The 21,675-nt window shown below is 39.9% G+C and overlaps 1 protein-coding gene across 2 annotated transcripts; it reads right to left on the reverse strand.

Moving 5' to 3' along the window:
* Positions 1-238: 238 nt before the first annotated feature.
* On the reverse strand, positions 239-17,472 carry lactbl1b (lactamase, beta-like 1b). Of its 2 annotated transcripts, none has more exons than XM_069152332.1 (7): positions 17,419-17,472; positions 11,743-11,914; positions 10,525-10,631; positions 8,830-8,987; positions 3,715-3,962; positions 1,785-1,890; positions 239-1,277 (listed from the first exon to the last, which is right to left on the reverse strand). In XM_069152332.1, exons 1-7 carry the CDS (start codon positions 17,470-17,472, stop codon positions 299-301), a joined length of 1,824 nt encoding a protein of 607 aa, XP_069008433.1. In that variant the 3' UTR covers positions 239-298. The 2 variants fall into 2 exon arrangements, with proteins under 2 accessions (XP_069008433.1, XP_069008425.1); XM_069152324.1 differs by having other exon boundaries at positions 17,413-17,472.
* Between the last annotated feature and the right edge of the window lie 4,203 nt (positions 17,473-21,675).

Genomic DNA, 21,675 nt, shown 5'->3' on the forward strand with positions numbered 1-21,675 from the left:
GACACGAGCAGTTCATCGACGTGAATGATCAGTCCGGAGGCGTAATGAAGGAGCGGTGTGAAGAGGACATTCGTATGCATCATTCAGCAGAGAAATTAATAAAATTTTCTGTGAAAGACATTATACAGCTGAATAAATGTAATGCTGTCCTTCTCTGTAAATCAGGAGCATAATCTTCTTCGCGATCACCGGCGTGACCCAGACTTTCACATCCAGTCTTTTAATATTCACAGCATTCCTTCTGTTTTCAGTCCCGAGGAGACACCGCTTATGTTTAGACAACTGCATTGCTGCAGTTTCAGCTGGAGAAGGTTGGCTTACGAGCTATTCTCACCACATTATATGTGTTTAGTCCCGGTGCATCGAAACCAGGGGACAAACCCGCCTTATTAAACACGTAGAAGTTGAACAATTGGCCGTCTTGTGCTTCCAGGGACACCGAGGCCGTGCCGACTCGCAGAAGACAAGGGTACTCTTTTTCAAACACCACCCTGAACACACGATCGACCAGGTAGTTGAGCTTTATTGTCCTGTACTTCTCTGGTATCAGCTCTTCAATCTGAGGACCAAACTGCTGCATGACCAGAACTCCGTCCGGCCCGACTTTGATCTCGTAGAAGGTGATGTTGCTGTATGTGAAATAGCCGATGTAAGGGTTTGGGACCGGGGGAGGGACGAGGAACCTCTTGGCCTCCCTGAATGCTTTCTCTACGGCCGGGATGATTAAGTTGTAGGCCTTCGTGACCACATCCTGGCCCGGGGAGCGGCTGCCTGCCATGAGTACAACCAGTCCGAGCTTCAGCTTGGGAATGAGGGAGAAAGTGGCGGAGTAGCCGTCCAGATCGCCGTCTTTACGCACCACCTCGTAGCCCAACAGCTCGTTTGCCTCCCACGGTGTCCCGGTTCGGTTGGCGAAGTAGTCCTTATCGCACTTGAAGAGCGGCGTCAGCATGATCTTCAAGGAGTCCGGCTCCAGGAGCTTGCGGTGATAAGCGCCCAGCAGCATCATGGCGAGCTTGGCCAGGTCTGCGGCCGTGGAGAACATCTGACCCGACGGCCGGTACCAGCCCAGGTCATAGAGCGGGGCCGGTTTCCCACTGGAGTACACTCCCACAGCCAACTGGGTCTGCAGCTCCGGGGTCAGGTCGAAGCCGGTGTCTTCCATCCCCAGCCGGTCCAGGATGTTGTCCATGATCCACCGTTGGTACTCAACTCCGGCCACTCGCTCGGCCATCACGTGAGCGAGCAGCGAGAAGGCGAGGTTACTGTAGTGGCATCTGGAGGGAAGCACATTAACAGAGAGCGTTTTGAAAAGGAAGAAAAAGGAACTATTCTCTGTGTCCTATAGCTCACTAATTAAGACGTTATATTTTATTTGCTTAATCTGGACACAAATCTGAGCATAAAAAGAAAAACAGCTATGAATTTGAATGTATCCACCACACCATGCAGAGCACTTAAAAGTCTGATATTTTGCACAAGTATATGTAAAAATACACAATGTGTAGAATGATCTGTGCCAATTAGACTGTGCAAAATAACTGTTGCTTCTAGTGGGATGTGTTTATAGATAATAATGCACTTCTATGTGACATATCTTGACTGCTGATTATACTGTTTTGGTCTCATTTGTAAAATAACGGCAAAATCCGAAAGCCCTAAAATGGCAATAATGTGAGAAATAAGAAATATAATAAATTTTTTATCAGTGCAAATCCTTATTTGCACAACGACAATGTACATTTTAAAAACACTGAAGTAAACACAGCAAAAACAAATCTCACTTGGTGCCTGGGTCAGCGACGAGAACATCATCTTGTAGAAGATTGATTGCAGATTGTGTTTTCCCTTTCCAAAGCAGATTGGTGGCTCGGAGTCTCCTGGGCAGGCCTGGTTCAGCCCACAGTAAAAAAAAAAGACTAAAATGTGTAAATATAGCAACAGCTGAATTGTATTTGTCTGCATGTCTTCTTCTCTCTCTAAAATCCTCAAAAATGTCTCTTTGTCGTTGGTTATTTTACTTGTCTTGCAGCAGCACATGACAGATATTCTTCTCCCGACATGATTATTATGTTCAGCTTTGATATTTTGGTGAAAAACTGCAGGATTTTTAATGCCTCAGGTGTTTCTCTCAGCTTTTATTATTGATTCATTAGACAGAGTGAAGCGTTACAAACTAAAAAGTCTGTCAGATGCTTGTTTATGCATGAATGTTGCAACTCTTGTGTGCGGAAAACCTCCAGGATGTTATGGATATGCACAGCTCGGATACTAAATGATTAATGTCTTTACTGCATCTCTACTGCAGGTACATCGTTCTGCTTCTGAGCTGGATCGATTGGGACAGACTCACAAACCTGAATGTCTGTCTGTGAGTGAAGAAGTTACAGCCAAATGTCCGACTGAGTTTTCAAAATAAAAGCCCTAATTTCAAATTAAAAGCCCTCTGTGGCACGCTTACACAGTCGCCCACTAATCATAAGGTTGGTAGTTGGACCCTTTGCGTCCCTGGGCAAGACACTGAACTCCCAATGTCAGGCGAGCACCTTGCACGGTTGCTCTGCTGCCATTAATGTGTGAGTGTGTGTGTGTGTGAGTGTGTGTGTGTGTGTGGGTGTGTGGGTGTGTGTGTGTGGGTGTGTGGGTGTGGGTGTGGGTGTGTGGGTGAATGGGAGGCAAACTGTAAAGTGCTTTGAGACTTCTCAGTTGATAAAGTGCCAAACAAGTGCAGTCCATTATACCATCTTGCGCTTAATACGCCTTCTAGCCAGACACTTTGACCTATTCTTGTTAAATATTTGCTCAGCTCAGTGGCTGTGCGAGTCATCTGTGACGTCGAACATGATGAAAATCTCACAGATGCTGGGGATTTACTTGTTTTTTCATCCTTAACCAGCACAGGAGGAGGAGAAGGTTTAAAACAGCAGGTTCATGCAAAAGAACACAAAACATTTTTAAAGATGTTTGGGGTCTCTTTGTATGTTGGCGGCTTTAAATGGTAGCAAGCAAGTAAATGTGAAACTAAATAAAGCTGTAATGATTTTTTTTTTTAGTACAGGTGATTTTCCCGACTTTATCTTCTCTATTAATTGATTGATTGTTTGATTTACAAAATTTCATGAAATAGTGAAAAATTCCAGTTACAATTTCCAAAAGCTTTTCTAACCATTAGTTTAAAAGCCAAACATATTAAATTGATCGTAGTGTAATACATGGAAAAATAACACGTTTTCCAACAGGAGAAGCCTGAAATTTCTATTGTTTGGAATTTGAATTAAAAAATGTAGAGACTGAATATCAGTAAAAAAAAAAAAAAAGAGAAAGAAAGAACTTGAATCCCCAGAAATATTGTCTCTGTAAACAAGCAAATCCATGACAGATCTTTTTTTTTCTCTTTTGTCCAAGTCATTGTTTTTACATCCTCCCTGCAGTTTTGAATCAGCTTCTGTGGTTTCAGTCATGTCTGTATTCACACCTGAGTTATGAATCCAAGATATCTACAGTTTCTAAACTGCAGTCTCTCTTTTTTGTTGAGGCTAATAGACCACCGGCATTTCTATACAAAACTAACCGCGGGATACAGATAGGAGCAAAAGTACATTCAGTGCTGTTTTAGATTAGTTACATCTCAAAAACTAGTGTCACCGGTGACAATACAAGGCTGTCTGGGGTTCAGTGATATTTAAAGTTCATTCATTGTGATTTGCTACATGCCTGAGAGCTGGCTGGCCATCCTGCGCAGGGTGACGGTGGAGGAGCGGATCTGAACCTCCCCGCTGTCCAGAAATATCAGACCATCTGTCACATATTTCAGCTCGGAGTCCCGCATCTTCCCCAGAGGGTTTTTGATGGTAAAGTTCTCCACGTATTTCTCCAGGGGATCATCGAGGGAGCCGATCTTCCCGTCCTCCCACAGTTTGTACAGCATCAGTGTCGGGAAAATTTTGGACAGACTGGCAATTCTGAAAAACAGATATTAAACCGAGATTGCTTTTCAATTTGGCAGAACATACATCCAGAGTTTCCTTCAGATGGCACACAGATGCACACTTCTGGTTTATGCTCTTGACTGCTGTGCTTTTCCATAAACATGTTGCTTTTCCTCCGTCAGGGTAAAAGAACTCATTGTGGATATATCTGGTTGAATAGAAGTGAAAAACAACTAAATATGTTGCGCCAAAGTTAAATATATTTAGCCTGTACTTAATATAGACACTACAAATTTTCCCCAGCAGAAACATGTAACTTAGTGTATCATGTATCTGAAGTATTGTAGGACCAGACCAGAACTATTCACTGTTTTGGTCAGAAGAACATGATATGGACAGTTAAAGACTCTTAGAGGAACAGTTCCACATTGTGGGATATAAACGTATATGCTTTCCTTCTTAGTATTACAAATGAGGATTTATATGAGTCTTGTAGGTATAAAGCAACGTGTAGCAGCCAGATAACTTAGCTTCCCACCAATACTGGAACCAGTCTGTCCAAAGCTAAAAAAAAAAATCTATCCACCAGCAGCTTTAAAAGAGCAGTGTTAGGGAATTCAGTGACTTCTAGTGGTGAGGTTGCAGATGGCAATCAATTTAATACCACTTGCTTCTCCCTCTCTTTTAAAGCGCGCAAGAGAATCTACTGGTGCAGTTAAACTCGCAAAAAACCTTAAAGCCCCTCTCTTGAGCCAGTGTTTGGTGGGTTCCCTCTGGGCTTCCCTAGAAACATGGTGGTGCAACATGGCGGGCTCCGTGGAAGCTACCTATGTAGATATAAAGGGCTCATTCCTGCATAATGACAACAAAACTCTTCGCTTTTACACGAATAAAAGCATATTTAAGAATATCATATTCAATCCCTGCCAATAGAGCCCCCTAAATCCTACACACTGGTCCTAAAAAGTTTTATGTTTCATCTTATTTACTTAGTTTATTTCACGTATAAATAATGAGCTAAGCTGATGTTTGATTGGGAGTTATGTCAGAATATTTCTTGGCCGGGCTCAGTAACTAACTGCAGTCTTTGTTGGTTGCATTGTGTGAATTTTGAGTATTTTGATTTTGAGTTTTTGCCTGTTGGTTTTGTATTTAATTGGGTTTTATTCCATAATGTCCTGAGATATACTGGTAATTATAAAAAGCATGTGTCAATGGTTATACCGAAATAATGAAAAGGTTAAACTCATTTTAAATGTGTTGACTAGAAGGAAACAAAAACAACGTAAATTCAAATAAAGAGAATAAAATGAAGTGTCACTTAAAAAACAATATCTCCTGGTTTAAACCAAACAGACACAGAAAGGCAAGAAATCCCTTTTCTCAAGTATTATAAAAAAAATTGTAAACACTTTAATGTGTGAATTTTTATGATCTGAGACATATCTATGCAGAATTCTAACAATTATTCGTCAAGATAAATAGAATAAATTGAAGTGTATGTCGGTCATAAAAGGGTTCAAAAGCATCAATCATACACAAACTTCCAGCTGTCACAGTTTGAAGGCAAATACGGTTCGAAACACATTTTATATTTTTAAAAGTTGCAATGTAATCCTCGTAGTGAGCGTTTCTTCCCTTTCAAAGATTCATTCATGTTGACAGTTCACAGGCGTAAATTCGACTGTGTCGCCCTGCATTGAACAAAAATGCCAGCTGTGACAAAATTGTTTAATTGTGGAAAAATGACATGAATAGAGCATCAGCCCTTTCAGCCGCAGCTGTGAACTCCACATAGCACTTATACGCCTGAAAGTATTCAATAAATCTTTGAGTGCTTACTGTCAAATGTCCTGTTTTCTAAGACCTAAAAGTGTGCTATGGTACACGATGTGCTGGAGACTGCTGCTGTGAATATTGGTTTTGTCCTGTATCTCACATTATCTGTGTGCATACTGTGTGTTTGGAACAAAAACTGTCCTAATAGATGTTTGCATTGTTTTTTTTTAGGGTCAATATAATGTGGGCATTCATCAAATTTGTAATTGATTTTCAACACGTGGGGATAATATCACTGTTTATCTATCAGTAATTTTACGCATAAACGACAACTACTACTCAGGCTGCAAGCACGGTTTTATGATTTCGTCTGTGGCTCCAGCAGAGCTTTCCAATGTCTGAGAAAATAATCCCTTGTCATGTCACCGGGGTTTTCTAGGATTGGGCTTTACAAACCTAAGCATTAGAGTTTGAGATGTGCATTCTTAAGGCGAAGAGAATCTGATGAAATACATTATTAAATTGGCAAAGTAAAAGTGAAGGATCGAAGCTTATGGGGATCTAAAGTCGGCATATCTCGGTTTCCAATGTTTTGATTTTAATCAATCTGTCTTTTACAAATCCTCCACTTTTATACCTCTTCAAATGATTTAGCGAGGTAATCAGAAAAGAGTTTTTCAGTGTTACTACATCACCGGGTCGGATGAGGATCCCTCTGCCCAACACTTTGATCCAATCTGAAATCCCTGTTGGATGGATTATACAGTAGAGATAAGCATGATCACCAGAGAATGAAGTGTAATTACTTTGATGGCACCTTCCCATCAGCCTCTGCAGTACTTTAGTGCTAATCAACACATTTGCAAGCTAAACTAAGATGATTAACAAGATAAACATCTTACACACTAAATATCAGCCTATTAGCATGATCATTGATACCATGCTAGCATGCTGCAGTTAGCATTTAGCTCAAAGCACCACCGTTCTTTGGCTTTGCCCAGACTGCAGGCAAATTGGATTTGTTTCTCAGATCAGATCTTAACTGTTGTTTGCAAGTGAGCGGAGCGGATTTGGCATGTCCAGACATCGCCAACCTGTCTGCATGGGTTGCCGTGGTAGTGGCGCATGCACAGGGAAGCAACTGGGAAGCTAAGGGACAATTTATTTCTGCGTCTGTCCACAGACTGATGTTCTCCTTGTCCACCATAGTGCCGAAATCTACACTCTTCGATAGAACTCTGCTGGTGGTAGCATAGATTCTGCTCACTGTGTCACTCTGGAAATAAAGTCATCATTGTGTGTCACATTGAGAGTGAAACAACAAATCCAATCACAGCAACCAGAGCATCCGGACTGAGACCTCCAAAGGCAAAAGAAAATACATGAAATGCAATTTGGAAAAATTGCATTTCATGTATTTTCTTTTGCTGACCAGACTTTCACAATTCAATCTGGATACAATTTGGATATACAAAAATTGGATTTGGTCTGGCAGTCTGAACAAGATCTTGTGTGTAGTGACACCCACATGCAACTACATGTGCCTGAGCTTTGTGTTCAAACAGCCTAATGTTGTTGTGGTTTCATGTCAATGATTATTGCCACTGACACATTGTCCATCGTCGGCCCTGGTGCCACTCTGACACACACAACCACAGTCATTCCAACCGGCACAGCTCTGCAATTACTACCAATTACACCATCAGTGTCGTACTCGCACACTGAACACAGGGCAGCTCTAGTGTGAGCAGCTCACCGCAGGGTCCCCTTTTTCTTTTATATGTATTAATTGCACTGGGCGTGAATCCGAGGCACTCTGTGGTACACTGGAGAGTAGTAGAGGTTGGAGCTCAGTCAGGCGAGGTTTTATTTTTCCATTATACTTTAGATGGAAAAGTAGACTTTTTATTTCTTGGGTTTGGCAACACAGACCCCCTTCTCCACTGTAAATGACTTGGTTTGTTAATCATGTTTTTCAGTATTTCAAAAACTCAAAACAATCTGCTCTTACAAATGCTTGCTCTGGAGACTTTGGTTTGTAACACCAAGGATGACCATCAATTACACATTATAGTCAGGGGCTACATGCGCAGACGTGGGCTGGTTGAGTTACATTTATATCCAGAGTTTATGGTCCCATTACAATGAATCAACATTATGTAGCAATGTTCATCCCATAATGAAAACACATTGCTTCCCTTGCTGCGCAGAAGGCAATGGGTTCATGTAAAGAAGACAGCAGCCGTTTGACGAGTGATAACACGGAAGACGATGAGATCCGTGTCCTCTGTATTATTTCTCTGATTTTTGCAATTTTAAAAAAGCTTGGAGGTTCACATTTCAAAACATAAGCCTACACATTCCTGATTTATGATTACAATATTTTTAGATTTTCTGTATTTAAATTGTAATGCTTAAATATGAAATGTAACTACAAAAAGTCTCCATTTGTTTACCATTGTATAAATATATTTGAAAATGAAAGTGTCTTTTTTATGCTATCAAAAAAAAACCCAGCAAATTTCTCGCACTGCAGTCACAAATCAAGTTTGTACGTAGACATATATGAACTGATAATAAAACTAATTGTATTGCAAACAAACTCTCCCTTATAGCTTTGTGTTGTTTTGGTCAAAGACTTGAGAATTTTTCTCGTGTCACAAAATGTTTTAGTTGCAATTCAGACCTCTTTGGTTGCAAGTCAAAATCCTTTGGTAATGAGTTGAGGTGGATGGATGTGTAATGGGCAGGTCCTAATTTTATTCTCAGTTCATATATTTTTACTTACAAACTTGATTTGTGATTGCAGTGTGAGAAATTTGCTCTCAAAACACTTTTTTTTTTTTTTTTAACTATCTTCATATTTAAAGAGCTAACTGACACCTAACTGCATTGTTGTCTTTGTTTTTTGAGGGAACCATGGAGGACTTCTGCTCATGACCTTAGTGTTTCTTAAATCTTGGCTACTGCCTTGGCAATCATATATGCATTATCAATGCAAAAAGCATATTGATTTTACCTGAACAAAATATCAAACTTTTAGCTGGTTTAATGAAGTTTACAAGTTGATTGACAGGGAGGTCCGTGACATCTGTGATGTGTCTTTCTGAGCAGCACCCACCTGTACATTGTGTACTCGTTTGGTGCTCCTGACAGAGGGTCGCTGCCATTCCTCTTCCCAAAGTTGCCAGTCCACAGAACGGTGTCGTTTAAGATCACGATGGCCGACAGAGAAGGAAGGCTGATGGGGTTGATGGTCTTCCGAAGCAAAATGTCCACCTGGAAGAGACAAAATCAACAAATATTTCGAGAGTAAATGAATGTATATGTAGACAACTGAATAAAAAAGACACTTTAAAGGAAGACATGCTGTTTCAATATGCTTCCAGTCGTATATAAAACACAATATATCATTCAAGATTAGACCAATGCTTCCAACTGTTTTGGGTTGTGATCCCTTACAAACAAACAAACAGATGTTTGGCTGTGGTCATGTGTCAAAAAAACCGCAAGTTACTTTTCATTTAAACATCTCAGATTGTTTCATTTGTTTGTAGCACAAGCACAATGTTTGTTTTCCCTTCTTTCCAAGCCAATTCATCATCTCACAACCCCGCAGGTTTATCTGGTGACCCTTCATGTTCGCACAAACCCGATAATGGGAACCAACCGCAAACTAAGTTTCTTTCAAACAACAGTCACATCAGCGTTACTTTAACAATTTTATAATGCCATAATAAAATATCATTCACAGCTGCTATTTTACTGTAGAACAGAAATTGACTTTGGATGCTTTCACTGATTACACCTCTGTAGTTTTACTTCAGTAGGACTTTAAGTACCGATACCCTGTATTGGTACTTCGAATAAAGGAATATTTACTCCACTCTTGCTGAACATACAGTAGTTTAAATTATGAATTCTTTATATACACATAAACAACTTATTTAAAGTGACAGTCAAATCTGTCAGTCATGCTGTTTGCATTAAACCTACAGGTAAATAATACATTTGTATTTTAGAATAATCATTATGGCTTCAATGTACTGTTTTTGGACATATTTTCACGTTTTGTTTTGTGTGCTTTTACTTTGGCATATGTAACTTGTTTGATGCAACATGAAATCACAGAAATATTACTTTGATATTCCACTTTCTAACTTTGTCAGAAGAAATAACTGAAACTAACTTAGGAAGGTAAAATATTATTCTTAGAAATGAATGGAATCAAGATTGAATGTATTTTCGATATTTGCTCACAAGGCAGATATTTCCACGAGACAAACTTTCACTATAATCAATATAAAATATGCACACGACTGATTTTGAGTTTGGCTTTAAGTGTTTAATGGCTGCAGAGTGAAAGCAGCTGATTTTAGAAGATGGAAAAAGTACAAACTGTGATCCGATCCAGGATAAGCGAAAGATAATGGACGGATGGAAAGTACAAACTGACATGTAAGTGGCAGACCTCTGCTCACCTTTGAATAAATTATCCAAATTTTATTCTAATATCAATGTATTAATTTTCCAAATGGAGTTACATGCTCATTACTAATGTGTATCCACTACTCTATATCGTCAGAGTCTCTCCTGGGTGCTAAAGTGCTGCTTCCTGAGCACAGAAACACAACCTTTTGCTCACAGACATTACCTTTTTTTTCATCCAGTATATCTTTAATCTCCATCTGTCAACTGAAACAACATTTGGTGTGAAGGATTACTCCGACCAGCTGGTAAATTTCCTCAGACTTGAGTGGGCATGATGGAAAAAAAACACGCAGATTAAGGCCTGTGTACGGTGAACTTCTCTCACCTTTTCCAGCGCCTCTTTCAGACTGGGGATCGGATGCTCCAGAGGGAGAGGCTCGGGGAAGCGGGGGCACTTCATCTCCAAGTTGCCATTGCGACCCATCGCTTCATCTGGAGGGTTGATGGGAAATAAGAAAAAGAGACAGAAAGGAAGAAAAAGAGCCACAGGGGAACACGGGGGGAGTGAAATTCCCACTTGGTACTTGATAACATTCATTTATCAATAGCACAAAGGGGTTGTGGTATATTTGGCTGGTTTGGAGCATCATTAAATCTCTGTGCATTCCGATGAACCCCGTTGATCTTATGGGATAGACTCGAGCAGGTTGTATGGTGTATAACTGGCGGATCAAAAGATATGTGGCCCGGTCCTGCTGGGGACTCTCATTGTAGTCTTGGGCCACTATTTGCATTTTCATTCTAAAGCAGTGCTATACATGAAAAAAATAAAAAATAATTGGACTATAAAAAGGTGTCTCAATCCATATTATAAAATATGAATCAGAGCCCGCAAAGGCATTTTCTTTTCCAGTTTATAGTACCGTATGACCTGATGTTTCTTGGCTCGTGCAGAATCACATCAAAAAGCCTGCTCGGTGTTTTGGAGACAAAGTGTTTTGTTCGTGTGCTCTTTTTAAATAAATTACACCTGAGAGCCTGTTGGGGTGATGTAATTAAATGTCAGCAGATTTAAATTAAACGTATGATCTAAAGCAACACTTGGACAACTGTGTTTTGACCTTAACTCGGATTTTACTGGATTTAATGCGATTTTCACACGTCAGTCTCGAATGTTGTCTTTATTCTTTAATTTTCAAACCCAACATGCATTCAGCGAGAAAATTCAAATAATCAACTTTCTATCAAGTTGCTAATGTCTGGCTTATTTTAACCTGATGCTACCTTCAGTGAACTTGTGATGTTGCCACTTACACACACTTTTGCCATGCTCAACAGCCTAAAACTAAAATTTCAGCGAGCTATTGCTTTATCTTATAATTACAAGATAAAGATCATACAATTTGCAGATCGTTTTATCTCTTAATTACAATATCTCTATCTCCTAATTATAAGAAAATAATCGGTCGATTATCAATGTGGCAGTATACAACACCTTAATACCTCAAACGCAAATCAGAAACCCCTCAAACTTTCCTTATTACAACAACATCTCAGTGGAATTAACCAGACACAACATGGTCCATCACGGTGTCGGTCTTACCTGGCAGAACCTTCGGAAGACGATATTGCCAGAAGAAGCATCCGGTCATCACCAGTGACAGAACGAGGAAGAACACCAAACCCATCTCCGTCCATTTCACCTTCATCCTGTTGGTTTTGGCCGGTTCTTCCAGTTTACTGCCATCAGCAGGAGCCACCACCACAGGAGTTGGCTTAAGTAGAGACATATAGGCAAAAAGTTCCGCAGCAAAATACTGAATGTATGAAATTCTTTGTTTGTTTGTCTCAGCCTGTGACAAGATATTCTCCTCCAGGTTGATTCCGGTTGTAAACAAGTCAGATATCTGTGTCACCTTGCATTCAGTGTGTAAGTGATCCCTGTTGTTAACGGTACTCGCCACCTGATGCTTCACAGGTCAGGGCGGGATTACCAGTGACATAGAAATCTTCTTATCACTCAATCAACATCCTAAACATTTACCCAAAGTTGGTTCGACCTTGTAAAGCATTCCTACACCACAAAGGCAGTCAGCAGCGTCCCTGTGGAGGTTTTCCCTGAGCCGGGAAAGGGCACAGGCACGGACTCCCATCTCTGATTTCTCACTGACTGTAGTTTAATCCTGGGCCATCGGCGCTCCTGTCCCTCACAATTCAATTTCCTCCCCGGCAGCCACGGGCTGTTGACATCATAATCCCCAGATTTACTCCACCGAAGCGGCCGGGGAAATCTTAATCCCTAATCCCCGTGAATCAATTCACTTCAGTCCGGCTTCGCCTTGTGCAGCCCACCAGCAAGCCGCACAAGCTGACAAGGATGGCACCCGCTCAGCCAACACAAGTTGTGAAGGGGTGTTTGGGTGCGCTTTGGAGCCAGAGCATGAAGCTGAAAAGTACAACCACTCGGGTGCAGCAAATCTGGGTCAACTGAGTTTGGAAATGACAGACAATTTGGTATGCTGAAGGGAATTTAGATAATGACTGAGGATAACATGCACTCCAGTTTCTTCACTCTAACCACTGCTGACATACACACCGCACAGATACAACATCTGAACGTGAATGTTTTGACATCCTGCCCAACACTGGATTTTCACGGCCAGTATCAGATTGACCAATACAATATTTAAAGACTTTTTGATATGGATCCCTTTAATTGTTTATAGATAATACTGACCAAAGCATAGTGAAAAAAACCCTGTCACTCGTCTATTAAGGATGAATTATTAGTTCCTTATTGGCCAGCAAAATGGTAGTATCAATGATACATTTAAACTGGTTAAAATATTGATCTATACAAGATAAATAAAAACAAAAATGACATGTTCTGGTAAGACTATTTCAAACTGTGCCAGTATTACTCAAAGTGTAACCTTATTTGATTAAAAACTAATGTTTCTGGTTGCTAAGCCTGCTCATTTTATCTTCTTATGCAGCAGGACGGCTGGATAATATGCTGATCCATACCATGAGATCACAGGGATTTGCTATACCAATCAACCCATCGTTTTACAAATTCTGGCTAAATTAAAAATTCTTAAATTTACATCTTTTCACTTCTTTAAAAATATACTTCATATTTATTAATGTCCAAATATATATATATATTTTTTTATCTGCTGGTTTCAATTTGTTTCTTATTTGACTGAACAGTCGTTTTTAGTTTAATGTGAACTGGAGCTTTCGAGGTTCCAGATTACAATTGTGAAAGCGGCAAGCTGGATCACGATCGGCTCCAAACAAGTTGTGATGTCATAAAATCCTGCTCATACCAGCAGATGTTAAAGTCAGATTTAAGATGAGAAACCAGAGATTTAAATTTAGAAACAATGAGCAGAACACATTTTTGTGTGAAGGCAACCAGCAGGAAGAAATAAGGGAAATTTTAGGTTTTTGCATTATTCTGATACTTTGAAAGGTTAGCTCTAACCGTCTCATTGAGATGTTTGTGACAAGTTCATGATTATTTCAGTTCAGACAGCCATTCAAAATATAATAAGTAACATGTTGAAAGGATAACATTGAGAAAAATGTGACAAAAATATGCCAACATAAGTCGTCCTGTAGGTAAAGGCTCATTGTGATGTGGCCTTTAATGGGTCACATGACCAGAGTTTATCTCAGAGCAAAGCTGTGGCATTGTGGGTAATGCAAAGAAAAGACTTCCAGCCCCAAGCTGATCTTATTCTGCACATGGTCCAAGAGATGCACACCGTAAAAGATTTTTTTTATATGTTGATATATTTGCGTATAATGTCTGTTGGTGTGCCTTTACATTCGCTTTAAAGGCTTGAAAGGGGCTCAGAAATGAATATTTTAAACATTTATATTGTATTTTCTGTCATGTCTGCTAATTAAATAAGAGAGAGAGACCAAATAAGTCTTAAAAAGACATCTGTATGATGCTTGGCCGTTATTTAGTTCGACCAGAGTTGTTCCATTAGGTATTTAATTAATTAAATGGTCAAACAACTACACAGGACCTGGAATAAGATATTAAATTTTTTATTTTATGTATTTAAGATTTAAAAAAAAAAAAAAAAATTGTTTCTCAACTGTATTTCCAGATAAATTAATGTAACAGCATCTATGAACCATAGTGAACACTTTATACAGTCTTTATAAAGGATCCTCTGAAAATCTTGCTGGTGAAAACAGTATCCGTCCATCACTGGGTACATCCAGTGACTATCGCTCCTTCAGTCCGCGCTAATCTATTAATGGCTGAAATAGTTTGTCCAAAGCTCAGTAATGTATTTTGATGATTATAGGTACGATGATGCCGTGTGGGGAAATGAAGTGTGAAAGCAAGCTGCGACTGATCCTGGTTGCATAACATAGTGATAGCTGGAGAGCACAGCAGCTGGCCCATTTTACCAGGACACACACACACACACACACACACACACACACACACACACACACACACACACACAGCAGTTTAATGTGTTTTTAGTTTAAAGGAGAATTCTGGTTTATTTCAAACTGCAGTATTTCCCATGAATGTGGCTGCTGTGGCTCTATCGTGCCAACTTTACATTCGGGGAAGGAGAAGGTGCACAACCCACGGTGTGAATAGCGTTTATCGACGAGCATGAGCTCCCTGCAGCTTTCCAAAAAAAAAAAAAAAGCACATTTTTACATAAATCATTTTAATCGTTTGTTTTCGAGTCCAACTGAAAGTGAACACAGACCTGAGCTGCCTTTAACAAACATTTTGCTAATTGCATTAGTCCCGTGCCACACAGCTTACCTCACCCGACGGCCGCACAACTGTCGCACACTTTTAAGCTTCGCGGCTGTCAACTTGTCATCTGAAGTTTTAGTGTGCAGACCGTTGGTACTTTTTACTTGAGTAAAGGATCCGATTCTCTCTTCCACCGCTGGTGAGAAGATCTGTTGATAGTCATATTAACATCACACCAACAGCATCACAGAATGGACACCTTTCACTGCAGTGTCAATCTGAGTGTTTCATTATTATTATTATTATTATCTTTCATTTGATTAACAGAAACATGTTATTAAAGGAGAAAGTGGAGGCTGCTATCATTCAGAGAAGTACCCAATGTAGGCTATAATTAGCATATCAAGAAGTTACCAGAACATTTGGTGAGAGGCGCTAGTTTTTAAACATTTCTCTGTCTTTGCCTTTTTTCTAAACCGAATACAAATTAAATTGATAAGACATGAAATGGAACATCTTAGCATTGATGACTATTATCAAAGGCAAAACTCTGCTGTTGAGAGACAGGGTTGTCAGGAGCAGGCTCTAGTAAACAGGGCTGGCCATGAAAACACACACACACGCACGCACACGCACGCGCACGGACGCACGCAGAAGTTCAACGAGGTCACGCACAGGTGATATCCGCATCTCCATAACCAGCAAATTCCTCCGCGCGTGCCGGTTTGTTTACAGGTGTGACGCTAAGTGTAGCGTCCCTTTTTTTTTTTTTTTTTTTTTTTGGCGCGTGTTCTGGAAAGGTAGCCAAAAAAAAAAAAAAAAAAAAAAAAAAAATGGCGCGAGCATGCTTCAAAAGTAACACGAGGCGATACTCACCGTGCGGTTTTCATAGACAGGCTGCTGCGCGATATAAAAACAAACAGACTCCGGTGGTGGCGGGTCGCTCTGAGGACCGGGGAGGAGGACTGGAGGAGGACGGGGAGGAGGACGCAGTGACGCACCGAGCCCTTAATTCTCTCCGGGAGCGCAGGTAAGACTTTTCTGCAGCCTTTACTCACGTTAAGCGCCGGTTACAAATGTTGCTGTGTCCGTTGAATACTTTTTAATCGTCAGTTACACTGACCGCTAGCACTTGGCCTGCTTTCGTGGGAAATGACGCGCTTCCCTTTGGATTTATGGATTTATGTTGTTAGTAATTCGTTTTTGTGTTTCTCTTTGGCTCGCGTTTTGTCCGTGGACGTGTTTTTGACGTTCATTCATCTTTGGGTGTAAGCTCGCTATAACAGCATGCCGTTTGGCGGCTGTGCATCCCGTGGCGGTGTTTTCTCTGTGATGTTGGTTCAGACCCTCGTTATTTGTGTGTTTTCTTGTTTGCTGTACTATAATTATGAGGAAACAGGTGACTATTTACTGAGCACGTGGTGTGACGGCCAGCAGGAAAGTTGGAACAGTTTTGAGATATTTCCATTTTTATTCCTACAAATACTTCCACTCCACTATATTCATTTGACAGCTTTAGTTACTTAAGATTTAATACTCTAGGTAATATAACAAGATTTTACAACACATTGTTAAAGATTAAACTAGATTTGTGAATCTGAACTTTTCTTTTTTCTTCTCTCCTCTCCTATTAATCATCTGACGCCCCTCAGATTAGTCCCTGGGTTTTATACTTTATGTAAATGAGCTCAAACTAGCTCCAACAGTAACAATAACATGCTGCGTACACACTGATGCTTCAGTATTAGTCATCAAAATATTCATACATATATTATTTATATGTAATAATATATCAGTCAGAGGGACCAAACCTTAACTTGTATTTCAACACTTTAACAACATGCTGCTAAAACGTATGTATTTCTACTTTAGTAGGATTTTTTTTTTAGGCAGGACTTTCAGTTGTAATGGAGTATTTTTACTTTGCTGTATTGGTACTTTTACTCAAGTAAATGATCTGAATACTTTTTCAACCACTGGCATTTGTATTTTCATTATATATAGAAACACAGCTGGGATTACATTCATCCATGAACGCATTGAGATTTTCCAAGTCTGGCATTAACAGGTCCAACTCTTTGCGGTAAAAGTTTTCTTCCCCCTCCCCCATCGGCAGCAGACCTGATATTTCCTGACAGGCGTTGTCTTTCGGGGCATACTCTTGTCCTGCCTCTGATTATGTCCACAACGTCTCATCTTCCGTTTGATTTTGCAAAATATCCGTCCCAGGCGTGCTAATGTCTGTGTTTACCTTCGGTCAAGACTGAAAAGCTGCAGAGAGCTCTCACTTTGTCGCCCCGATAAATGCCGGTCACGCACTGTTCTGCACGACTCTTCATTTCCTTGAATCTCTACAACGGAATAACCACTTTCGTAGAAAACACTTCAGGTTGGAATAAAAAAAAAACAACAACAACAAAAAAAACAAAAACGATTTACCAGTTAGGTCCTGCGGGTGTGGGTTTTGTGTGTGCGCATGCAAGACTTTGTACAGCTTCTATACATGTTTATTGTGGCCGCTCTTACCTGCGCTTGAACCCCATCCACGGAGGCTTCTCTGAGAACTTTACTCCCCGTCTTACCCATGGTTTTAACGGACCAGCCGCTGCGTGAAAAGCAAAAACAAGCGGTTAGTCCTTCTGCTCAAAATCTGGTGTCCTTTGCTTTATTACTGTGAGATGGGAGGTTTACATGTATTGTGCTGAAATGCATTCTGTGACGTTGATCTTTGTCCAGATGGAGCATCTGCTTTGACATACGTACATAACAAAAAAAAACAAAAAACCTTATAGATCATCTAGAGAATTCACAGCGCATCTTTTGAAGGACTGTAAATATGTCTATGCTATCAATGGCAGTTAGATTTTTTTTTTTTGGTGCAATTTCTTTCCTTTTGTATGAGGCCAACTTCAGTCTGGATGATTCGCGCTGTCAACAAGCGTGATAGAGAACTGCTCCCGCTTGGCCACCGCTAGCAGGAAGTACACAACAGCCCCCCCAGTGATCGACAGCCAGACACCGAAAGATTTACCTTTTGCTGCTGTCTGACCCAGAATGAAGGGCAGAAACACATCAAAAAGCGGCCGCTCCTCTGCTGCCTCTGTGCCTTTGAACGGGACATCAATCAGTGGGAACAGATCATTTAGGCATTAAACCAGAATCATGAAAGGGAGTGTTCAAATTACAGGCGACCTTGGGTTGAGCTCAATTGCCCCGAGAGAGACCACCTAGCACCGTTGTTTGATTATTGTGCGTAGAGATGGGTATTGTTTACAAAGTTTTGATTGCCGTACCAATACGTTGACTTTGATACTGGTTCTTTAGCAATATATTTTTTTTATTGACAGTTTAATTAAATCCATTTGGGGAAAAAGAAAATGTAACATTGGGGAACAAGTTTTCATGCAGTTTAGAGGGCGAGCTTGTAACCCCTAAACAACTAATCTGCAGACTACTGATAGAGCTCCAGATGCTACGATTTGCAGATTTCCCCTAAACGCCTCACATGCAAGCAGTCACCAAATGCTATGATTTACAGATGTCTCCTAAATGCCTCCTTTGCAAGCTGTCACTCGGTTTTCCATTTTACAGATGCCCTCTTAACACCTCACATGTATGCTGTCTGTAGATGTTATGTTTTACAGATGTCCCCTAAACGCCTCGGATGCAAGCTGTCCCTCAATGTAATCATTTACAGATGTTCCCTAAATGCTTCAGATGCATGCAATCTGACGATGCTTGAATTTACAGATTTCCCCTAAACACCTCGCATGTAATCTCTCCCCAGATGTTTTTATTTACAGATGTTCCCGAAATGCCTTACGTAAGACAGCTACGCGCTCTCATTTTGTAGTTGTCAGTATTTGTAAATGAGTTCAATTTGCTACGTTTACATTTTTCTTTATTGCTGGCAAAGCTCATTCAAGATCGATCTGGCTATGTGAGACGTTTTATACGTCATTCATATGGCTCACTGTATAGTGTCATTTGATTTTTTTTTTAAAATAGTGTATTTAATGTCCTACATTTTCATAGAGGTGAATAAAATGCATGCTGATATGTTTGATGATTGTAGGCTCCTTGGCAGTTTGAGCCATTCACTATGGTTGTGATACTGTATTAACCGTATGAAGAAAAACTACACAGGGTTTATTTGTCTTTTTCAGTCTTTTCATGAGCAGCTCTTGATCAAAATCAAATGTGATTTGCTTCTATTGTGTTTAGAAAAATTCCTTGTCTGTCAGCCGTCATCAAATGACCTTCAAATTAATGTCGTCAATTGGCAAGACTGGAAGTACACTGCTGTTTCTTTTTTGCTTTGGTTGCGTTGGAGATATTAAATGATTAAATAAGTATAGGTTAAAAGGTTGACATATCCTTTTCAGACATCAGGTTGAATGAATTTCCTGAGAAGCATTCCCTGAGGTATAGATGAAGACATGAACACAAAACAGCATCAACTAGAAACTATACTGCATCAAATATATCAGCAACAGAAACTGTTCTGAATGATTTGTTCATAGTGTACAACCCAGTGACTAAGCTCAAGGATCTTGAGAGACAAAGCACAATCAGTAGCTTTGAGTCTGCTTGGCAGTTTTATTTTCTAAGTGCAAGGGAGTTTCAGGGTTATTTTTTCTGTGCTTTAGTATTTAAGTGGGAGCAATTTGCTTAAACAAAGACACACCGGTCTTATAAAGGTTTCGAAATTCTGAAATGGACTGACCTTCATGAGACTAGTGTTGTAATTATGAAAAGCAGAGACTCAACCTAACAGAAACAAAATGAAGTCTCAGTAGCTTTCTTCGAACTAGAGGAAGGAAGTCTTCATCTTTGCGTCAGTGAATGCTTCATTCAACCGGACGTCTGAAAAGCGTACGTTTGGAATTTTTCAAAGCAGAAGCAAATCACAAAAAGCTGCTCATGAAAAGACTGAAAAAAAAAAAAAAATAGTTTTTTTGCTATTAAATACTGACATGACATACAAGATGAAAGTCAGTCATTCGTGATAATTGAACGGGAGACAAACTGGGCTGCACATGCTACGTCTCACAGAATATATCGACTGGATGTTGCTTTCTTGCTGAAATGATTTTTGCAGATCGGACTTGCAAAGCCAGAGCAAAATGTTTTAGGTGTGACTGTAAGGTCAGCAGGTCAAACCATTAACTGGATTATTCATGTGTACCTTTAACCCCACTGCACAGAAGCACAAGAGTGAACGATTGTAGTTTGCCATGCATGCCTCGTTCTCCAAACTAATTAAAGATCCATCAGATATTCAGCGCCATGATAAAACCTGACCTGCCGCTTCGGTACTTAGTCGATGTGCCGAGGGTAATGAGCGGAAATGCGTTGCTTCTATCCAAGGCAGCTAAATGACCGGGCTGCTTCATTTCAGCTGCGTCATTAGCTTCATGTTGAAAGGGATGTTCCTGTTGCTAAAAAAAAACAAAGGGCTTTTTCAGACACATATTTTCATGTTCCAAGTTTGTCATATAGAGAAGAATACATGTGGCTAAAAACAACGTTAACAAATAGCTGGAGATGACCGATATATGGTTAAACCAATAGCCTATTTGAAGCCCTGAGGCTGTATTTAGGCTCTTTAGCTTCGAGCTAAATGCCAACATCAGCATGCTAACCCATTCACAGTGACAATACCAATATGTTGATGTTTGACGTGGGATATGATGCGTTCCAATTGGCTTGTGTTTACTGTGTTTACAAGAAAAGGTCATCTTTTGGTGTTCATAACCTTGGATTTTTTTTTTTTGGAAAGCACCAAGTTTATGTCTGTGCTGACATTTTCAGAAATGGGAAAATTTGATCAACTCGACCAGCAATGCCCTCTTCAGAGCCGCATCAACAACACGGCTAACAGATATGATTATTTTTTTTTTGCTAGACAGCTGTGTTTTGATACGGCTGTACTTACTGTAACCTAAAAGATCACGCTAAACCAATTTAATCTGCCTTCATGCTATCAGCTTGAGATACACCAAAAAAAAAAAAAAATGGTACGACACTTAAAATAAGAGTGAAGTTTACTGTGATACCACTCGTGTGGTTGAATATGCTGACATTTTACAAGTGATTCATATATCAGTAATCTTACTTACTGATATCTCAGCCGTTGGCTTGCTTTTATGATTGATATATCATATTGATTTTGAGCACATTATGCATCTTCTATCAATTTGCATGACGTTGGAATGAAAGGATTGATTGCCTTTTAGGTTGTGGTCAGCATTTGTATCTCTGTTCTTGATCTTCCTTTATTGTCTGCAGCAGCGATGATCCAATTTCTTTCAAGGATCATTCAAATTTCAATATAAATACTCAATATAAAATCATGATGTCCGTTGGCAACCCCAGTTTTTTTCCCCTCCGTTTTATGCCGTTCACGAGGCAAATTCTCATATTGTGTGCTCAACGTTTAACCAATCTTTATTCTGCTGCCGCAAAGTATGAAAGCCAATCAAAAAAATATAGCAGGTTTGTGTGATGACAGGCAAGTACCTCAATCAACATCCCAGAATGCAAAACGCAGTCTACAAAAGAGACTGTTCGAGAAAGATAAACACTCGTTCTTCACATGATTTTTATTTAATTGTGCAGATGCAAATCTCAAATGATTTGTATGTTCATTAGCTTCAGTGCCGTTAATCATAAAGGCAGATATTTAGCACAGAGTGTTCTCATTTAATCAGACGTAGCCTTTATAAGACTAAAGTAAAGCATGTATCAACTGATTAAATATAAGCTTTAAAACAAATTGTCGACTCA

Source organism: Embiotoca jacksoni, unplaced genomic scaffold (genome assembly GCF_022577435.1).
Source record: "Embiotoca jacksoni isolate LCO1_2020_lvr unplaced genomic scaffold, fEmbJac1.0.p SCAF_1, whole genome shotgun sequence".
Taxonomy (NCBI): domain Eukaryota; kingdom Metazoa; phylum Chordata; class Actinopteri; family Embiotocidae; genus Embiotoca; species Embiotoca jacksoni.

Excerpts from the sequence above, each read along its gene's own strand:
- lactbl1b (XM_069152324.1), bottom strand. The coding sequence starts at position 17,472 with ATGGGTAAGACGGGGAGTAAAGTTCTCAGAGAAGCCTCCGTGGATGGG. Across the intron at positions 3,963-8,829 it reads AACGAGTACACAATGTACAG|AATTGCCAGTCTGTCCAAAA; the intron begins GTGGGTGCTGCT and ends TCTGTTTTTCAG. Across the intron at positions 1,278-1,784 it reads GTCGCTGACCCAGGCACCAA|ATGCCACTACAGTAACCTCG; the intron begins GTGAGATTTGTT and ends GCTTCCCTCCAG.